Source organism: Acipenser ruthenus, chromosome 24, assembly GCF_902713425.1.
Source record: "Acipenser ruthenus chromosome 24, fAciRut3.2 maternal haplotype, whole genome shotgun sequence".
NCBI lineage: Eukaryota > Metazoa > Chordata > Actinopteri > Acipenseriformes > Acipenseridae > Acipenser > Acipenser ruthenus.
The window spans coordinates 3,181,975-3,201,587 of NC_081212.1; the positions used below are offsets into that span (position 1 = coordinate 3,181,975).

At 45.8% G+C, this 19,613-nt stretch overlaps 1 protein-coding gene across 5 annotated transcripts in view; it reads left to right on the forward strand.

Annotated features, from left to right (window-relative positions):
- Positions 1–19,613, forward strand: part of LOC117430891 (small G protein signaling modulator 2-like) — a 42,813-nt gene that overhangs the window by 15,518 nt on the left and 7,682 nt on the right. For 2 of the 5 annotated variants that reach the window (XM_058998031.1, XM_058998027.1), the window contains exons 4-15: positions 9,837–10,005; positions 12,174–12,338; positions 12,652–12,719; positions 12,994–13,139; positions 13,253–13,387; positions 14,558–14,682; positions 14,867–14,934; positions 15,100–15,263; positions 16,141–16,185; positions 16,273–16,396; positions 17,015–17,149; positions 19,326–19,485. In XM_058998031.1, the coding sequence (XP_058854014.1) occupies positions 9,837–10,005; positions 12,174–12,338; positions 12,652–12,719; positions 12,994–13,139; positions 13,253–13,387; positions 14,558–14,682; positions 14,867–14,934; positions 15,100–15,263; positions 16,141–16,185; positions 16,273–16,396; positions 17,015–17,149; positions 19,326–19,485 (1,504 nt within the window). The remainder of the gene's footprint in view (positions 1–9,836; positions 10,006–12,173; positions 12,339–12,651; positions 12,720–12,993; positions 13,140–13,252; positions 13,388–14,557; positions 14,683–14,866; positions 14,935–15,099; positions 15,264–16,140; positions 16,186–16,272; positions 16,397–17,014; positions 17,150–19,325; positions 19,486–19,613) is intronic. The other 3 variants (XM_058998028.1, XM_058998029.1, XM_058998030.1) reach the window with 3 other exon arrangements.

Consider the following 19,613-nt stretch of genomic DNA (forward strand, 5'->3'; position numbering starts at 1 on the left):
TGTGTAATTGAACTGTAATTGATCAAGTCTATAGTGTAATTACAATTACGCAGGTGTGCAAAGGTTGAAGTACCATTGCATTATAATTGCAGTGAATTAGGCATCGCACAGCTACAATAGTAAGGGACTCATTGCACAGCTGCAGCAGTACGTTCTGCCAGTTCATTCCCTCGCAGTCACAGCTCATGTTATGAGTCACAATTGTTTCCATTTCCCAGGTTGCTCTGTATCCCTGGATTTCTAACAAGGGCAGCAGACTGTAGACTCAAGCTGGGGAAATGTGTTACCTTGACGTCCAGTACTACAAAAAAAAAAAATGAGAGCGAGAGAAAAAATCAGATGGGGGGGGGGGGGAGGGGGGGTGTATTATGTTAATGCTGTATGAATAAAGGGCAGTGGTTAGGCAAGGCTAAGATCTGCAACAGCGCTTGTGCCTTTTTTTCCTTCTCCTCTTGTTTACAGCCCTGCTGTGATGATTTGTACCTCGTTGTTTTCCTTTGGTCTGCTCTAATTTGATCTCTCTTTAACATGAATCACGACTCTCCGTACGCAGCCAGCGGGAACTCTGTGTTCCAGTCTCTGTGCTGACGCTGGTACATTACTCAGTGCCAGCGCTCCGAGCAGCCCTGGATAATAGGACTTCAGGGCAGCGTGCGTGCGTGCGTGTAGGAGTCAGGTGCCGCAGCAGTTGGTTGCCACAGGGAAAGCTCTCTTAAGGAGATGCTTGGTTTTAAACTCTAGAGCACTTCTTGTCAGTGGGAGGCTCTTCTGCTGAAGATATTTACATTCTTAACTACGCAGGCATCTCGAACAGCGTTAACCTATGAAAGTAAAAAGGTCACTTATTTTGGAATTTGGTCTGTCCAATTCTGTTTTTTTTTTTCTCCTCATCGCAGCGGGTCCCCACGCAGCACAGACGTTCTGAGGGCGTGTGAGCGTCCTCCGATCTCACAAGCCTAAAGCCAGAACCGCTTTTACACCGAGCAAGCCAGAGCAGAGGTGGGCGGGCTCAAAGATTTCTGATTAAAATTGCAGTATTGATACAGAATAAGTAGCTAATGAATGATGAACGCGCTTAATATATATTTAAACCGGGTTAAGTAATGAACCCTAGAAATATGAAATGTATTTGGCTAAAAGGATACAAAGTACATCAGTTATTTTAGAATACTGTGCAGCTGTTAGAAGCCATTAAGAAAAATAATTCGGAGAAGCTAATGAAGAAAAGCATACCAGCCACCTGGAACTACTTGCTGAGCTTTTTGGCTGTTAATTCAGTTTCTGGATCCTTTTCAGAGTGTCATTAGCAGACTCTGGTGGACATGCACACTTATTGATTGGTCTCATTTGTTTTCTCTGTCCCTGATTTGGATATAATTCCCCCAGCCTTGGGTTCAGGTTCTCAAGTGGTATGTGAGCACCTGGAGGTGTGTGTGTGTGGCCGCAGCTCTGACACTTATCAGGGCCCAGCGATTTGTGAGCTGACAAATAGATTAGCAGAATTAAATCCATTCCTGGAGGACTGGCTTCAGCTACATTGAGCACAGCTTGCTTGATTTCCGCAGTTTTTGATTTTTAAAATCGAAAGCGACACCGCATCAAACTGAAAAACACCAGCGGGATCAAACGTAGAGCTCACAGACGCCACTACAGAAATCTGCAGCTGTTTAAAATAAAATCGAGCCACAGTGTTTCTGCAAGACTTCATCTCAAATCAATATATATAGAACACACATACAGCCAGGAGCATTCTCATCACCAGAGCTGCTGCATGTTTGAATAAGAAGAGTATTGTTGCCGTCACCTTCCCCGGCTCAAAGCTGCAGTCTGGTAGTTTTAATTCAAGCTCTCTCCAGTCTGCCTGTTCTGCAGCTCTGCTAATGAACAGTGCTGCTGCATGTCCCTAATGAGGCAATTACAGCTGCCTGTCTCGCACAGCCGATGCACCTCACACATGCTTTTTAATCCACCAGGGCATAGCAATGAGGCTCTATTTAACACCGGCGTTCATTCTCCTGCCTCTTTTGTTGCCCTGGAATAAACGAGTCACGATCTGTTTGTTACACGTGACTCAGGTGAAGTGCTCTTCAGCTAACTATAGTTCGTCAGTGTTATCAGAACTAGCTTATTTATTTTTACTGATTTTGAGCCTGGCTAAGAGCTCCTTCATTATGGATTTTTATAGTAATTGAGACCACAAGGATTCAAGGAAACCACATGATAACGCACGCTATGAACAGACACGCCCGTGTGCATTCACACACAGCTAAACGGCTGCATTTGTAAAAAAACTGTAAAAATCATAGGGGTAGGAGTGGCACATGGGGCTTTGCTGTAACCTCTGGAGTCCTGGGCCTTTCTTTCTTTCTTTCTTTCTTTCCTGAGCACCAAGAGGTCTATTCAGTTGATCGAAACCCCTGATCTCAATAACAGGGAAAACAATTATCTAAATACTAAAATGGGACAAAACCTGGCATTTTACTTGCATGCAATGAAAGAAAACTACACGAAAGAGACCCACACACTTTCTTATTATCGACGTGGGTTTCACCAGATTGGTTCGTTTTTCATTCTTTCGATGGTTTAAACCACGATCTGTCACTGTTTAGATCCAATTGAAAAGTGTGATAGAGGTGTCAGTCTCTGTGCATAAAGAACAGAACAGAACAGAACATTGTATTCAGGGACAGCTGAGTAAGATCCTTTATCAGCAGACAAAGCAACGTGACGTTCCCTTTTCCAGACATACAATAAAAAACCAGAGGACGTCTCAATTTGTGGGCAGCCCTGTGAGTGACAGGGACACAGGAAACACGCTGGCCATGTGCGTAAGCAGCCTCGTGGCTCTGTCGGTGAAGGATCCTCTCACCGCGGCAGACAGCCTGTGATGGCTCTGCTTCCCCCTGTGGCTCAGGCTGCAAGGAGAGTCAGAGTCTGGGTCTGCAGCCTGACCTCCCTAGACAGGAACCTCACTTTAAAGTAAAGTGAACTGTTAACCAGACCCACAGAGACTGTTTTAATCCAGGCTGCTTAATTAGACTTTTCTGACTCGCCAGGGTAAATCGGACTTGTATAATTAAACACAGCTGCTGCTGAGCATTATATCAGCTACAAAAAGATGCTCAAGCATGTAAAGCAGGTGACACAGCGGGGAATAATGTCATTAATATAAATCCCCTACCCTGTACATTCAAAATCCATCCGTGTGATGACAGAGTTGATGACCGTGTTGTATGTCAGCAGAACGTACGAATAAGAATCACAATGAGATGTTTAATCACCATTGATTAGCCATTCTCATACATATGAATGGACACAGACACTCCCATGTATCCCCCAGAATCTAAAACTCTCAATAAGTTCTGCTGACTAATGTTGATACCAAGTTTCATGACAGCTGGACAAGCAGCTCTGCAGATATGTGCAAGCAGGAGGGATGAAGCCGAGAACTTCATGGAAGGAGAGGAGACGGGAGCAGCTAGCATCCCAGCTGTGCATTCCCTGGGATTGGGGAGCTGACAGTTTCTGTACCTCTTCACAGTTTTGTAAGCCTGTACACTGTGAGCGTTCTTTATTGAGAACACAAGGAATTAGAGCCAGCGGGGGCCAATCAATAAAGAGAACGGCTCCTGATCTCTGACAGCGCTCCTGCCGAGCGGATCCGAGACCGGGCTGATTAGGAGGCGCTCTCCCTGGAGGGCTTGCTCTGCGGCGTGGAACAGGGTTATTAAGAGACTCTGCTGCTTAATTAATCTTATTCTGATGATGATTTGATGAACTGCATCCTGCCCGCCCTGCAGTTCAGTGCTTGTTTAAATCAGACTCGCCCAACGGCTGGAGGCTGCAGAGTGAATTCAAGTGGTTTCCATGTGTGTGTGTGTGTGTGTCTGTGTGCAGTACGTGTGCCAGCGCAAGACAGTTCAGGTTGTGGTGTCTTAGTCTCTCCCATTGAAAGAAATGTCATTCGCGATGTAGGGGGTCTGTGAAACTACACTTAGGTCTAATTGATCATGTTTTTTGTTCATCTCCCAGTAGGCTTGGGAAGGGTTGCTGTCTCTCCCGTCAAGTCACGTGACAGTACATGACCTTCCATGCTTCCAGCAACCAGGAAAGCTGTAATCTAAAGCTTTTAGTAATTCAGTCCTTGGCATCAGGGGAATTCTCCAGTTGGCCTCTACTCTCCACCTACACCTCTTTGTACATTGCAGCCTCTTCCCACCTCCGCACTGACGAGACCCAGCCACGCTAAGCTACAGGGGTCTGAGAAGACCAGAACACAGTGTTTCGTGGTTGCTGGCAACATCATAGTGCTCGTGGGTTTGGCACAGGTGGCAGTTTGCAGAGTAAAAACTGCGTGTACAGAAAACGGGTACAGGTTCGGTTGTTGAGAGCATGGCTGTAGAGATCTGTTGACGGTGCAAGCCCACTCTATTCGGGGAACATGCGTGGGCGTCTTGCAGGTTAAAATAGAACACGGCTGCTGCCTTGCAAGAGTGACAGCCTGTGTCTTGCCTTGTGAGAAAATGTTAAACAGAACGGCAGGGCCGCAAGATCTCCTTGTTTTTGACATTAAACGGTGAGGGGGGAGGACGGGGGAGCGGGGGAGCGGGGGCGTTTGGTTTCTGACACCGCCAGTTACCCCGTAACGCTTGGCTCTGGGGGGCAAACTGTCGATCTGCAGAAAACAGAGATGCTGCCGGATTTGCAGATTGCTATCATTTTATTGTGGTTTATATACCGGTCTCTAAAGCCCACTTCTGGACTGTCGCTTGAGTGAGCAAGTTTAGAAGCGGATTCCACTGGGCAGCATCTAATTGTTGGAGGTTAATCTGGGGGGGTGGGGGGGGAACAACGTTCACATATAGATAGCTCTGGACTGGAAATCTAATTGAGCCTTGAAGGGCAGTAACGCACAATCCAGGAGCCATGAAAGGAAGCATCAGTCTTTTCATGATGGTGAAATCTCTAGTTGATGATGTCTTAGAACCTTCAGGGCACCAGGGATAATTGCAGTGCGACCTGGAGAAGCTGCTGATGATTACTTTGAGGGAGAAGGGTGGAAGGACTCTGGCCGATGGAGTTTCACCTTGTAGTACATTTACTTTAAGTGAATGCTGTGGGTTTTGGGGGAGGCGAGGAGGTATTGTGAGTGAGTTGCTGGTCTGATCTCCTTGAATTGCCTCCGCCTGGCGAATGAGGGCTTATTGACTGTGAGTCCACAATGCAAGTGGATCGTTCGTATCCACAGTAAAGCACCTTTTCTGTTTAGTGCAGGTATCTGTAGAACCTGTGCCCTTTATGTGTGTGTGTGTCTGCATTGGCAGTGTGCAGGCTGGCTCGCTCTTAAAATAAGCTGGGTGATCTTTCAAGGGTGAAACTGACTGTCCCGTTTTAAGGTTTCCTGTAACTGAACAGGAAAAGCAGCGATCTGGGCAGTGCAGAATTAAAGCAGTGAATCAGGCTTGACACTCCACAGGCGATACAAAGCTGAGAAGCCTCCTGGCTAACGGGGCTGCTGTGTGGGGGCAGCTCATCGATCGCAGTGATAATCCTCTGCCAGGGAAAATAACTAATGACGAGGAACGCAGCTGAAATGAACCTGTGTGGAGAAAGCCTCGGCCCAGCCAGTCCAATTACCTTCCTTATTGCTTGTGATCAATCAGGAGGGGGAGGACGTGTTTACAGCGTCGTGCAGAAAGATTTCGGGAAGCTGTCCCAAATCGGGTGGAAATAAGACTCCTGTTGCATAGCAGTTTCACCCTTTCCAGGCTTTATTACAAGCTTGATGAGCCACAGTGTATAGGTATCAATCTCCCAGGTGTGTCTTATTAAACTCATAGTAAAACCAGGAATGGATCAAAGTGCTGTGCAGTGGGAGTTTCCATCAGAAATGAACATCTTACATAGCAAGGAGTTCATTTTGTTTTGGAAGGTACTTCAAGGCCAGTTATTATACTTCTGCATCCCTCAGTAACTGCCGCCTCTGACTCAATCAGGAAGGTTGGGGTAGATACATATTTGTAGCAAAGTCTGTCTTCCAGAATGTTCCGAACTCCTGTCTTGCCGATCTTGACTGAAACTGGCCTGCCGCTTTTATACATTACGGAAAACACGAAAGAGACCCGAGTGGGTAACAGATGTATCGATGAAGCGATTGACAGCCCTTTACACAAAAGTGTATGTTCTGTATAAAGTACAGGGGCTAGCCTTAAAATGGAAAACCTGCGACTTGCATCGTATCGACAGTGTGTCTGAACATCGTAAATACACTTTTGTAGCACGAGAGAGGATGTTTTAACCTCCATACTAAACCTATAAAGACGCTGTATTTGTCCTGCCTCTCTGTTGGTACATATACTATAGGAGACACTGTGGTACAGTATTAGATTCATTTATATTCATTTATACTGCTTCAAACACTGGCCTCGAAAGGGCAACTCGGTTCTTTGAACGTTGAGCACACATAAAAACTGTAAGGAATACAGTGCCTTCTCCCTGAGGCTTTCCCAGGGAGGAGGAGGATTCTCAAAGCAGGATTTCTCTAGTTTTGTTGTTTCCTCCTCCTCCCCCAGCCATCTGCTTTATTCCACTTCATTACTGGCAGGCGCTGTGTGTCGTGAGAGAGCGAGGCGATCCATTTAAAGTTTAAGAAGCAATTTAGTCTTGTCTTGCAGGAGAGACGGCACTCGTACAGCAGGGCTCGGTGTACCTGTCTCCTGTAGCCCCAGTCCATTTACCTTTTCACCTGGGCAAATGATATACCTTCAGTTCATGTATTGAATAGTGTGGAGATAGAGATTTTGATTAGCATGCTGTTGATGATGCTGAAGGTGATGATTCAATCCGAATTGGAGCTGTAAATGACTAGATAAAAATGCATCTCTTTTTATTCCTCTTACAAAAAGCAAACTCTTTACCTATTCAGTGCTCTGACTCCATTTCTATACTTTGACTGCATTTTGTCTGGATGGATTCTATTTTATTAATATTTAGGATTATTCACAATAAAAGAGAAGGGAAACAAGAAAATCTACGTTTGTGTCATCCTTCAGTAATAAATTACTTTACAAGACTGCCCTATGACAACTGGTTAAATACATTCAGTGTCTTATACTGTACTAACAGACACATTTCCCAAGGCAGTAATCATTGAGTGATTAGTCACATTTTCTACCAAACAACCTTTTGTGTTTTAGAGCCTTTCCTGATGAAAGGTGCTCGTTATAAATAGACCTGTCTCAGTAAATATTGACTGCCCATCATCGTCCAGACAGACTCTGCCACGTTGCCTCTGCCTGGCAGGATCTCCAGAGCCTCTGGATCCTCTGCGCTGAGGCTGCGTGTGGATATTGCACTGAGAATCTCAAGCTCACACCGCGATGCAGGAGCGTGCTGTTGATCGCGCGTGTGGGCGGTGAGCTCGCTGGTCCTCCACAGAGAAACAAACAGAGTGCAGCCTTCCAGGACACTAATAACCTCCATATGTTAGTTTGACTTGATTATGAGAAGCACGCCAACATGACCTTGAATAAACAGGACACCAAGGACCAGACTCAACGAGCTTTGGTCCACTCAGTTATTTAAGACACTCAACAAGGGAGCTTGTCCGAGCCTTTAAATAAATTATAATTTTTTATTTATTTGGGACTATTTATTTATGTTTTACATTTTTTTTTAAATTGTGTGTATATATAACAGGGCAAATTTTTCGCTGGAGCAGAAATAAGTGTAGGTCTTCCAGGGGAGTTTCAATCACAAGAAAGTGGTTGATTTATTTTATCGGATGTGTCAAGCATTTACTATATTGATAACAATTTGATCGACGGCTGGGAATGACTGCAAAGTACTGAGAGGGAGAGAGAGAGAATGTTCTCCTAAATATTGACAAAGCTTGCATACTTTTTTTTCTTTATTTAATGAATGCATGTTTAATACAGGCTGTCTATCAAAGCCAGAATTAAATAAATACACTTAAAAATAATAATCAAAGAAGTTAAATAATGAAGTTTTTATAATTAGTCCTCTACCATTCTGTTTTGGCCCCTTGCACTGCAAAGTGGGACCACTCCAGTCAAATTCCCAGGCAGCCAGACAGAGTCCGTATTGCTAATAAAAACCGCGTGGAGGCTGTGTGTGGGAATGGGTCCCCTCGGAGCTCTTCCAGTGCTGTGCATTTACGAGAAGCTCTTCAACTCCTGTTTCTCTGGCTGGGGAAACGACAACTAATGAAGCCGTTTGTCAGGATTCTAATGATCGGATGATAAACGGTTGCTTCACGTGTTTTAAGATGCAATCTTTACACTGCGTGATTATCAAAGCAATCAATGAGCTGCCAGCTTCACAGTAATACTGAGAGGACAGTCTTCTACCATCAGGGATCGCGAGTTTATTACAGGGATGGAAAGAAGACTCCCAGTGCACAGCAGGTTGATCCATTCCTGGTTTTGCTATGAGCTTGTTACCTATACTGTGGCTAATCACGCTTATAGTAAAACCTGGGATGGGTGAAACTGCTATGCAATAGGAGTCTTATTTTAATGCAGTTTCAGGGCGATGATATTAAGATCATTAAAGTAGACCACCAAGTGAAGTGTAAATACTAACTGACATGAGGGGCCAGTGCATGGCCGGTCCCTCGTACTCTCACAGCCTCGTAATTTCAAAAGCACACATAATGCTGCCGTTTGTTCTTCTCTTGGGAAGAGATGCTAAACACTTTGGGTAACTCTGCAGCTCCTTCAGTCATTCGATTCTGGCAATAAAACCGCTATTACCATCATAAAACTCACACTGGCTTTCCAAGCACTGTTGATGATGCTGCTGTCGGTTAGGCGGACCGTTATTGATATCGTTTTTAATGAAGTCGGACGGGATTTTGGAAGGGGGGAGGGGTGCGTCAGATGTCGAAAATGAAGAAATGCCCCTGGTCCCATTTCACATGCTGCTTTTTATTATGCCATTTATTTTATTTGATAGCATTTTATCGGGCTGGGCAACTGAAGCGTCTTGCTGGAGGCACAGTTTCACTGTTGGACTTTATTACCCACTTGCTGTGAAACAAAAGCTGCAGAAATCCTTGCCTTTGAGAAGCATGTAATGGCTTTATTAAAGTCGAGTGGGGCTGTGTTCTTCTCATAACATTTGAACTGGGAATGGGGAACACTAAACTGTGCTCCCTGGGGTGTAGAAAGACAAGCTGCACCAGGGCTGTAGTGGTACATTTTGAAAGGCCTTGCACTCAAAGGTTTATATTTTTGTACAGTTTGTACAGTCGCTAATCTAAGTCACATCCCCCTTTCCCCCCGGCTTAAGGAACTGTGCTCCTGTGACGTGTGACTAATTTCATAACGGCATCCCTCTCCTTAGTCTCTTTGTAAGACCTTTCTATTAGTAGGGTGCTCCCTCCAGTCCAGGGCAGGCTTGAGGTATGGAGACTGAACTGCTCCCTCACCCCCTAAGAGAAAGGGTGCTCCCTCCAGTCCAGGGCAGGCTTGAGGTATGGAGACTCAACTGCTCCCTCACCCCCTAAGAGAAAGGGTGCTCCTTCGAGTCCGGGTCAGGCTTGAGGCATGGAGACTCAACTGCTCCCTCACCCCCTAAGAGAAAGGGTGCTCCTTCCAGTCCAGGGCAGGCTTGAGGCACACTCATACAGCAACAGGGAAGCTCAGATCTATCCCACTATCCCAGATCTGGACAGTTGCTGCCAATCCACCTTTACCAAGCTCCAGAATGCATTACCATAGCGTCGGGTCTGAGGCACTGCTGAGTACCGTGCTGCTGTAGATCCTGCTGTATGGCACTGTGCTGTAACACTGCTGCCCTGTCTCTATCCCCAGGCACGGTGGAAGTCTGTCTCCTCCACATGCTGAAGCGCCGAGCGGCCGGGTTCCTGCGCAGCGACAAGATCGCAGCCCTCTTCACCAAGATCGGCAAGGTGTTCACCACAGCGGGGGAGGTGTGCAGGAAGGTGACGGAGCTGCAGCAGCAACAAGCTGAGGGAGGCAGGTGAGGGATACCCCGGGCCGGCACAGCGCTATAGGGTTCAGGGTTCAGGTTTAGGGTTACCTTGGAGATCCAAGCCTCTTCTGTATTAGGGATACTGCGTGCATGATCGGGGCAGTCTGATCCATCTGTTTGTGTGTTTAGGGGATTGATCCAGACCTGCGGCACATACCTTATTGTGATGAATACAGCACCTCAGGGCCCATTGCTTTTAGCCTCGTCTTCACCGCCGCCAGTTCAATCTCTGAAATTCATCAGAGCCTGCCGTCAGTAGTCCAGTTAAAGGTTAGCTGTTGAGAATGATGCTGCTCCCCAAGCAGCCTGCTTCTCGCAGTGGTCTAGGAGCTCTTCAAAGCCAGGATGAGAATTCATTCAGTTGTCTGGTGAAATGAAAGCAATATATTATTTATGGGCATCTCTGTCTGTTCCTACCCCCCCCCCCCCCCCCCCCCCGCTTGGGTTCTAAGGTTGCCAGAGTTACGTAAAAGCAGCAGCCAGTCCGAGTAGTTTAATCTTCATCCCTAGATTTATAATTTTTTTATTTTTTATTTTTTTTATGCAAACTAATTCTAGACGCTTTGATAAAAAAAAAAAAATCCCAAATCATCAGTCTCAGACATCCACAGGATTGTTGTTAGGGAGACTATTTTATTTTATTTTATTTTAATTTAAATTAATTTAATTTAATTTAATTTAATTTAATTTAATTTAACTATGTAAGGTGTCCCCATCCCCCGTTGCCCAACCATTTTAAAGGTTAAAAAATCAATTCGACTGCAAGCCTTGGATCAGCCGTCCCCTGTACAGAAGAAAGCCAAAAGCAAATATAATTCTGACAAAGCGTTTAGCACTTAATTAGTTTAGCTGAAGGTTGCTCACTAAGCTGCACTTCCCCTCTGAATCAAGAGGAGCTTCTGTGCGAATCCTGCCTGGAAATAACCTGCACCCCAGCCTGGGGTGTGTTTGCATAGGGGCACAACCTTTTTTAAATGGCTTTTAAGGGGTTTGAAAGCACTGCAAGCGACATCTGTAGTCTTGAGCAGAAGCGATTACAGCCAAAGTACTGCAAAACTGACGCAGAAACATGCAACTCTAAATGAGCAGAAAACTACCGTAGCTGCTGCTAACTAAACTTTGTTTGTTAGTTTTATATGTAATATATATTTTTGTACAGCACTGCAAAAACTCCCTTCTAATCAGTACGGCTCTCTTAGCCAGATAGGTTGGTTTAAAAGGTCTTAAATTCTAAAAATACATTAGAAAGACTCGTTAGACCGATAGATCAATTGTTAAATCACACTTTGCAGTGGGTTTGACAAGCTGGCAGTATGCTCCTGGCTCCTGGCTCCTATTCACCCAATAATGCCTTTCCATTAGCACTGTCATTCTTAGAATTAGTTTTGAAAACTTCTTTTTGATTAATTTTATAAAGTTTGTTGAAAACGAAAAGCATAGCTATAAAAAAGAAAGTTTTTAAACAAGTCCTACGTTCAGCCCCCCCCCCCCTCCCCCCTGCAGTATTGATAGGAGATGACTGAGTCTGTCCCAGTGGGCCAGGCTGTGATAATACATCTCCTGGAATAAATGCATTTATCTTCCCTGTCTGTGTCCAGCGCTATGCCCGCTGGTGAGACAGCCAGCCCGCTGATAAATCAGGGCACGGAGCGAGGGAGACGGACGCCCTCCAGCTCATTAAGGGAGCTGCGTGATTGATGAGGCAGCTCTCCGGGGCAGAACCGTTAGCCTGCGCATTACCGCTGCTTTTCCAGATAATCATTGGGTTTTGGAGAGACAGCGGGTTGCAGGCAGATCCGCTTTCCTTTTCCAATTACATAATTATGACATCTGATGCCTCCTCTGTCTCTCTGCTCCATCTGGGAACTGTACTGTACGATACAGCACATAGAGACATTGGAAAGAAGTCTCGTATGCCTTTCTGTAATGAGGAGGTCAAAGACGGGCAGCTAGCATTTCTGAGCACCGCTGATAGGCAGTTGGAGACAGATCCAGGGGGAAGTGATCTGTATTTGAAGGGGGGCCGGGGATCTAGGGCCACAACGTGGCTAAGTAAGCACTTTACAATAACCCTACTTCGGTCCGGCTCATGGAAACTGTGACCATATAAATTAAGAGTATATTCCCCTGGTACATGGCTTGCTTCCTCTGTGCAGGCGAGTCCAGTGCAGCGGTCAGGAGTCTCTGAGGAGGCAGGGCTCGACAGCAGGGAGAGCTCCCCCCTCCCTCACCCCCCAGGCCCTCAAGCACATCTGGGTGCGCACGGCCCTCTTCGAGAAGGTGCTGGACAAGATCGTGCAGTACGTCGTCGACAACTCCAGGTAACCAATCCGGAACAGGGAGGGACGATCCACCACGAGGGGGGGGGTTTGCTCCCCAGTTGCATTTGCTCCCCAGTTGCATGCTGGGACGTTCACTTTTTAGTGTCAAGGATCTGTGAAAGGAAAGTTGAACAGATTATAGGTTGGAACAGATTACATTTGTTCTTGTTTACTTTGACCGTGGTGGCAGCCACCTCTTGAACTTGGAAATACGCGTTTTAAAAGCAAATCCAAATGTTTCAGCAAGCACCAGCTCCTTAATGTTTTCAAAGTCCCTGTTTAAATGTGCGCTTTGTGTTGCTGTCTCCTGCAGTAAATACTATGAGAAGGAAGCCCTGATGCACGATGCAGTTTATGGTCCTATTCTTGCAGCTCTTCTTGGTAAGTGAGCAGTACTGGGTATCTTCTGGGGGGCTGAGCTGACGATGATAAATCGCGAGGGCACAGAAATATCCTGTCCACGCGAGATCTCGCTCTGCAATATATCAGCGGTGTGTAATTGAATGCTCCTGTTTATTATGCTGGGGTACAGTCTGGTATTGAGGGCACTTAACGAAATGAGGGTTTTTGAATAGTTTTGAATAATCTGAATACTCGAGTCTCCGTTTCAGCAGTGAAGCAGACCTGCTGCCTTTTGGTTTTTTTTTCTCTGCAGTTGGGCCGTGCGCGCTGGAGTACTCCAAGCTGAAAACCAGCGATCACTTCTGGACAGACCCCTCGGCCAACGAGCTGGTCCAGCGGCACCGAATCCACGGGGCCCACGGACGGCAGGACTCCCCGTCCAAGAGGCCTGCCCTGGGGGTGAGTGAGATCCGACCCTCCCCTTGCCAAACACACGTGAGGCAGCGCTGGCTGAAATAAAAACCGCAGCGGCACGCCCACTTTGTAACTGTTATTTTCTGCTCTTCCGACAGATCCGGAAGAGGCAGTCCAGTGGCAGCATGTCGGAGGACAAGCTGGCAGCGTCGGCACGGGATTACGTGGAGTCGCTGCACCAGAACTCCAGGACACACCTGCTGTACGGCAAGAACAATGTGCTGGTGCAGCCGGTGAGTGACCAGGACCAGCTTCCAGTGCCACCACCGTGTTCTCCCCCATAGTAAAAGCATAGCGAGGTGTTATAAAGCACAGGACTGGAAAGAATAGCGAGGTATGGCAGAGTACATACATGGCTAAACTACAGTAAGTGCACAGTATAATCAAGGGAAAATACTGCAGCACACTTTTATATGGGGTAACCGTAAATCGATTTGGGGTACTGACATTTTAAAAGCTGACCCTTGGACAGCCCTGTTCCGACTATATTTATATATATATATAACAGGGTTTAATTATGAGCCCCAGTAATATTAACTAGGAAAGCATTGTAAAGAATAGCGAGGTATGGTAAAGCATATTAATATACATGGCAAACCAAGGTAAACTAGGGTAAATGCATAGTGTATTCATGAGAGAAGCATGGGAAAAGTCCCCCATCACTGGCTGTTTTTCAAATTCAGGTTCTTTAACTGAAACATCAGCTCTGAGCTCTTTCCATAAAGGGATATTACTTTCCAATTAGCATGAAATCGTGCAGAGTCAGACAACCTGCCTCCCGAGCCCCCTCCTTCGCTGTTAAGTGGAGACGATTTGAAAGCCTTTTAAAATTGAGTGTGTGTGAAATACAATCCCAGTCCACCCTGCTTGGGCAGAGGCAATGAATCCTGCGTGAGGTTCTCTGCGGCTTTTGCAGAAGCTGTGAAATCAATATGTTGAATGACTGCAAAAAAATATTTATATATGTATTTCACGCCAGTTGGATTTCTGTTTGAAAACCAGGCTGCCAGACCTGTTAAATAAGACCTTATGCAAGGCTCTATGATGATTTTCCCCTGGCTGTTTCGTTCACTATGGATGCACCTGCCCTGGTTTCACATCCAGTTTATTCCAATATGTCTTTGGTCAGCTTACACAGAACTGTTTAACTGAATTGCATGTTAGTGCCCTACCCTGGCTGGTAATGCATGCAGTCCAAGCACTCGATCAGAAGAGAAGTACCAAGTGGAGCAGCGTATCAGCCAGTGCCTTCTCCGGTGTGCTGCTGCTCTAGCTGAAAAGCTTGTCTGCTTGACTTACTCTTGTAGTTTGATCTCGTGCGGTGCCTATACTGGTGTTCCAGCCGTCTGGAAGGCTGTTGAATGTGCTGCTTGTCCTGACGGCTTGTCTCTGCTGTGATTCAGAAGGAGCACATGGAGGCCCTGCGGGGATACCTCTCTCTGCACCAGGCAGCTGGGCACCTCACCCTCAAGTGGACCCCCAACCAGCTGATGAACGGGACCCTGGGGGACTGTGACCTGGAGAAGAGGTACGCAGCACTGCAGCCCGGGGCTGAGCATTAAAGAACTCCAAGCGCCTGTTTTTAATACCAACGCAAACTCTTAGATCTTCTCCCTTTACTGAACCCCCTCATAAAGCCACGGCTTTGCTGATCCCTGTAGGAAAGATGCACGTTCTTAAGTGTTAATGCTGATCTTTTCTTCATGTTGCAGCATTTATTGGGATTACGCCCTGACCGTGCCTTTAAGCCAAATAGTGTGCATTCACTGCCATCAACGACGTGAGTATCTCTTTAATAATATAATGGTTCTTAGTTAACGATGAAGTGTAGCATAGGGTGCTGTGTGAGATGCAAGCTGATTGGCTATCCACTTGTAATGTTCAGCACCCTATGCGCTGTTCTCTGTGTAAAACTCCACTCCGCTCCTCGCTGGTTTTGTTGCAGCGGACTGTGGAGGGACGCTGGTGCTGGTGAGCCAGGATGGGATCCAGCGACCCCCCCTTCACTTCCCCGAGGGGGGGCACCTCCTGGCGTTCCTGTCCTGCCTGGAGAACGGGCTGCTGCCTCGAGGCCAGCTCGAACCCCCGCTCTGGACGCAGAGAGGCAAGGTGAGTCCCGGCGGCACGGTGGCACAGCGGCACGGGGGCACAGTTGTGTAGAAGCACAGCAGGGAGTGTCGTTCCTACTCGCCAGTCAAATTAACTGAGCCAGAGAAGCTGTGCTTGAAAACCACTGGCTGTCACGTCGTTCCTTATGTTGTTTGTGTCAGTGGACATAAACAGTCTGCTTGTTTTTAATTAGCTCTCTCTCTCTCTCTCTCTCTCTCTCTCTCTCTCTCTCTCTCTCTCTCTCTCTCTCATTTTCATTGGCTCAGTGCATTTTCAATTAGAATTTCATTTGCGAAAAAACAACCAAACCTTTCCATTCTACGTTAAGGTCATGATTTGCATTCACTTTGATCTGGTGGAGGGGTTACACATCTGATGCGATTCCCGGATCCCCTTTTGATGTGTAAACTGATTCAATCTACGTACTCCTCGTTGACTTTGATTTATGATGTTTCTCAGGCATGGTTGTTTATTGAATTTGATTGAGCATGTAAATACTTTTTTTTTAAAGAAAACAAATAAGGCGCTAAATTCAGTTACATATTTAGCTTGTGGGGCATTAGCCTTGTAGAAACTAATCTGAGAAAATGTTACAATTTTGATTTTATTACGACATCATCGTTGATGTACTGACTTAATAAAAAAAAAAAATGAAGAGAACCGAATGCAGCTGTGCCAGCAGTTTCTATGCCAACAATTTGACAGCTTTTCCACTAACTGTAACTCTGTTTTGCCTCCTGGCTTGTCTTTGTTTAGATTATACCCCCGACCCAACCCTAGCCAAGCAGAAACTCCATAGTATTCCTCATTAAAGATTGTCAGTTTATTCCCCAGTGAAGTGTCCTGCTGATTTTGATGCATTCCTTCCTTGCTGCAGTTCTCTGATGCCACCTGCTGGGAGTCCACAGACACTGCAGGTCTGGTGGGTATGTTAGCCCCCGCACAGTACGGGTTTCTGTATTGATAACGGCAGTGAGACCCGCAGTGACCCGCTGTCTCTCTTTTTCAGGGTAAAGTGTTCCCGAAGCTTCGGAGGAGGAACAGCGTGACCAAACTGGGGGAGGCGACAGAGGAGGAGATTGCCACAGACTACGTCTTTCGAATCGTCCAGGCCAGCCACCGGCACGACTCTGGTAGGTCCTGACAATGCGGTCCAGTCTGAATCGGACCAAAGGGGGTTGCCAGGCCCCTAACTTCAATTAACGGTAACGGTATTTGTCTAGGTGTATCATCAACCACAGATGGATGGAACACCTCCCCAGAATCTCGTCCATTTGAACTGGGTTATATCGGTACTTGTGGTCCGTTCACTTCTCAGGGGTTTTGGAAGTCGTAACTTACACTGTTTTTTTCCCCTACGTTGATTTCAGTAATAGGATACAGATAGCTTGTACTACGGTTTTGAAGCATGCAGAAAAAAATGCAATTTAAAAAAGTTGCACATTTAGGCATGACGTTCGCTCGTAGCTGTTGTTGCTTTTCGTTTATCTAGGGGGAATCTCTCCAGTATTACAAGAGCAGGGAGTCCACAACCAATACCAACTAAAAATGAGTGCAGCACCCCAAACAGAGTCTCTCAAATTTCTAACTGATTTATTGATCTAATTTCAAGGGGGTCCTGGCTGATGGTTTTTAACAGCCCAGTGCGTGCGTTTGTGTCAGTGCGTGCGTGCGTGCGTGCGTGCGTGTGTGTGTGTGTGTGTTGCATTAAGCCTCTTAAACTGTGTTCTCTTATTGCCCAATCGTTGCAGTCACTATAAACTACCACCACATGGCGGGGAGCCGCGTGCCCTCTGTGGACGAAGATGAGGAAGAGGAGGATAGGCTTCATGCCATGCTCTCAATGATCTGCTCTCGGAACCTCACAGCTCCTAATATGATGAAAGGTTTTTATCGTCCCCTCCCTCGACCCCCACAGCGCTCTGCCAGCACAGCTCAGCACTCGCCAACTCAACAGTGTTGCCATGCCAGCCCGGGGGGGGGGGGTGGGGTGGGGGGTTGAAAAGACTTTGGTTTTGATTACGGCCGCGTGGATTATCAAGATCAGGGGCAGGGAATCAGCGCTTCTTTATTGTGCTTGATTGTGTGTTTGGTTCATTCCAGGGTTTTGCAGTCTTGCACAGCAAACATTGCGTATCTATCTATGTATGTCCGCACAGTGTGTACAGCAGCCAATGAGAGAAGTGAAAACGCTCAGGCAGTGAGGCAACCTTTTGAACCCAAACCATTCATTTCATTCCCGGGGGAAACTTTTGAAAGCAGTTGATGGAGAGAGTGCGGGTCGATAGGCGTCCCCAGTGGAGTGTTTTTTTTTTGTATCTCCGAAACTCTGCTGCAGAAGTGGAAGTATTAGTGATGGAATTATGCCTTTTAGATTGATTTATATCGTTTAACCTTTTCACCTTAGAGTAGCGGAAACGACCCCTTCCTTAGACACAGTAATTGACATGATTCATTTGCAGTATACAGAAGGACAAGCCTCTTGGCACAAGGGAATATTTCTTTAGCTGATGGGTCAGGGCTTGGCTTGCTGCACGAGGGGTAACCAGATTGATGCCTGTCTCCTTAGCTATTATGCAAAGAGGAGAATTTAGCACCTGCCTGAGGACACCCACCCACTGAATCTGTACCAATTGAAACCGTACTGTCTGAGGTGTAGCTGAGCGTCCGTGGAAACACCCTCCAGCTACACCTCGCCCAGACCGGCCAGCACAGCTATACCCGAGGAGAGGCAGTGCAAACCAGGCTAGATATTCTCAATGCAGTATTCAGATCTCTGTAAACATGTGTGGAGGTGGAGATGTTTCTGGAAAACGGTGGGGGTTTTATTAAGAGGTTAAAGGTGATTAAGTGTTGGGGAGTTTTATAACTCCCCAGAAATGACTCACTCCTTTCAGCTAATGACAACACTGTTGGTTTGGGTTTGGCTGGGCCGGTGATTGCTTTCTCGTTTGGTTCAATTTTCCTTCTTTTTAATTGTTTTTTTTTTTTAATTTATTTTATTTTACTTTTTGCAACATGCTTGACTTTTGCATGTGGCCAAGACTTTCTAAAAAGAAACACAAAAAAATAAAATGTAAAAAGCTGCATAGAGGCGAGATGCTGTTCACTGTAATTCTTCAAAAATTCAAGATACCTTTCATCTGAATTCTTAGGTTCTGTGGGGTTCTTCTGCATTAGAAAGACTTACTGCTCTGTTAACACGATGCTTAGAAAAACTAAACAAACAAAAACTAAAATAAACTAACGGAGCAAAATAAAAATTCAAGTGATCTGTTTTGTAACAACCAGTGAGAGGCTGCATGTAACCCAGGTGCTCAGCTCCACCCTGAAGAATTAAGGTGAAGAGCATATTTATTTTGAAGCTGTTTTCTCTGTATGTGTTTGTGTGTAAATTGATTGCGCTGCTTTTTCTTTTTATCTCAAATTTAGCTTGCTTTGTTGTATTTCTTGACTTGCCTTGTATAATTTATTTTATCATTTCTCATTATTATTTAATTTTGGCACAGATGCATGCATTTCATTATTTCTTCTTTTCGATCTTTAGTATATGTTTTATGGTACATTATTGACCACATAAATGTATACCTTATACATCTATGTTCAATTTTATATTTAAAAAAAAAAAAAACTCTACCTTAATCAAAATCACGGTTGAGCTGAAAGGCCTATAAGCAAAACAGAAGAGAACTGTACAGTAGAGACTGGTTTTATTTAACTGGGATTTTAATATAGAAAACAGTGCCACCGTGTGGCAAAATATTGTAACTGAAACTAGGAGTCAATTATTATTATTTTTTTCCCTGCACAGTCCTACTGGCCAGTTTCAGTTAAAGGGATGTGACACATCTGTAATGTCTATCAGAATCTGATGTTGAGTTCCAGGTTTATTACGATCCTCTCTGTTTTGGAGTAATGCAGATCTCCCTCTGGATTACTCCATCATTTCCCAGCCTGCGGAGAACCCGGAGTGCGAGTTTCCTGGCAGTCTGGTGGTGATTCATTCATTCATTCATTCATTCATTCATTCTCTCTCTCCCTCCCTCTCTCTCGTTTTCGCAGACCCCAATGAAATGATTGAGATGCAGGGCTTCGGCAGCAGTCCCCTGTCCTGGCAGCAGGGGGAGTCCAACAGCCGTGTCTCTTCCTGTCTCTCCTGCTCCACAGGAAGCAGCAACACACCCCATGACCTGCCCATCGGCGGCACCTGTATCCACGACAGGTACGGACTCCCACACAGGGTGATCCAAACTGCGGCACAGCCCAATACCACTGCCCTGAAATACATAGAGAGAGAGAGAGATTTGCAAACCTCATTTCAATTGTATTTGTATTGTACAGTACTTTATG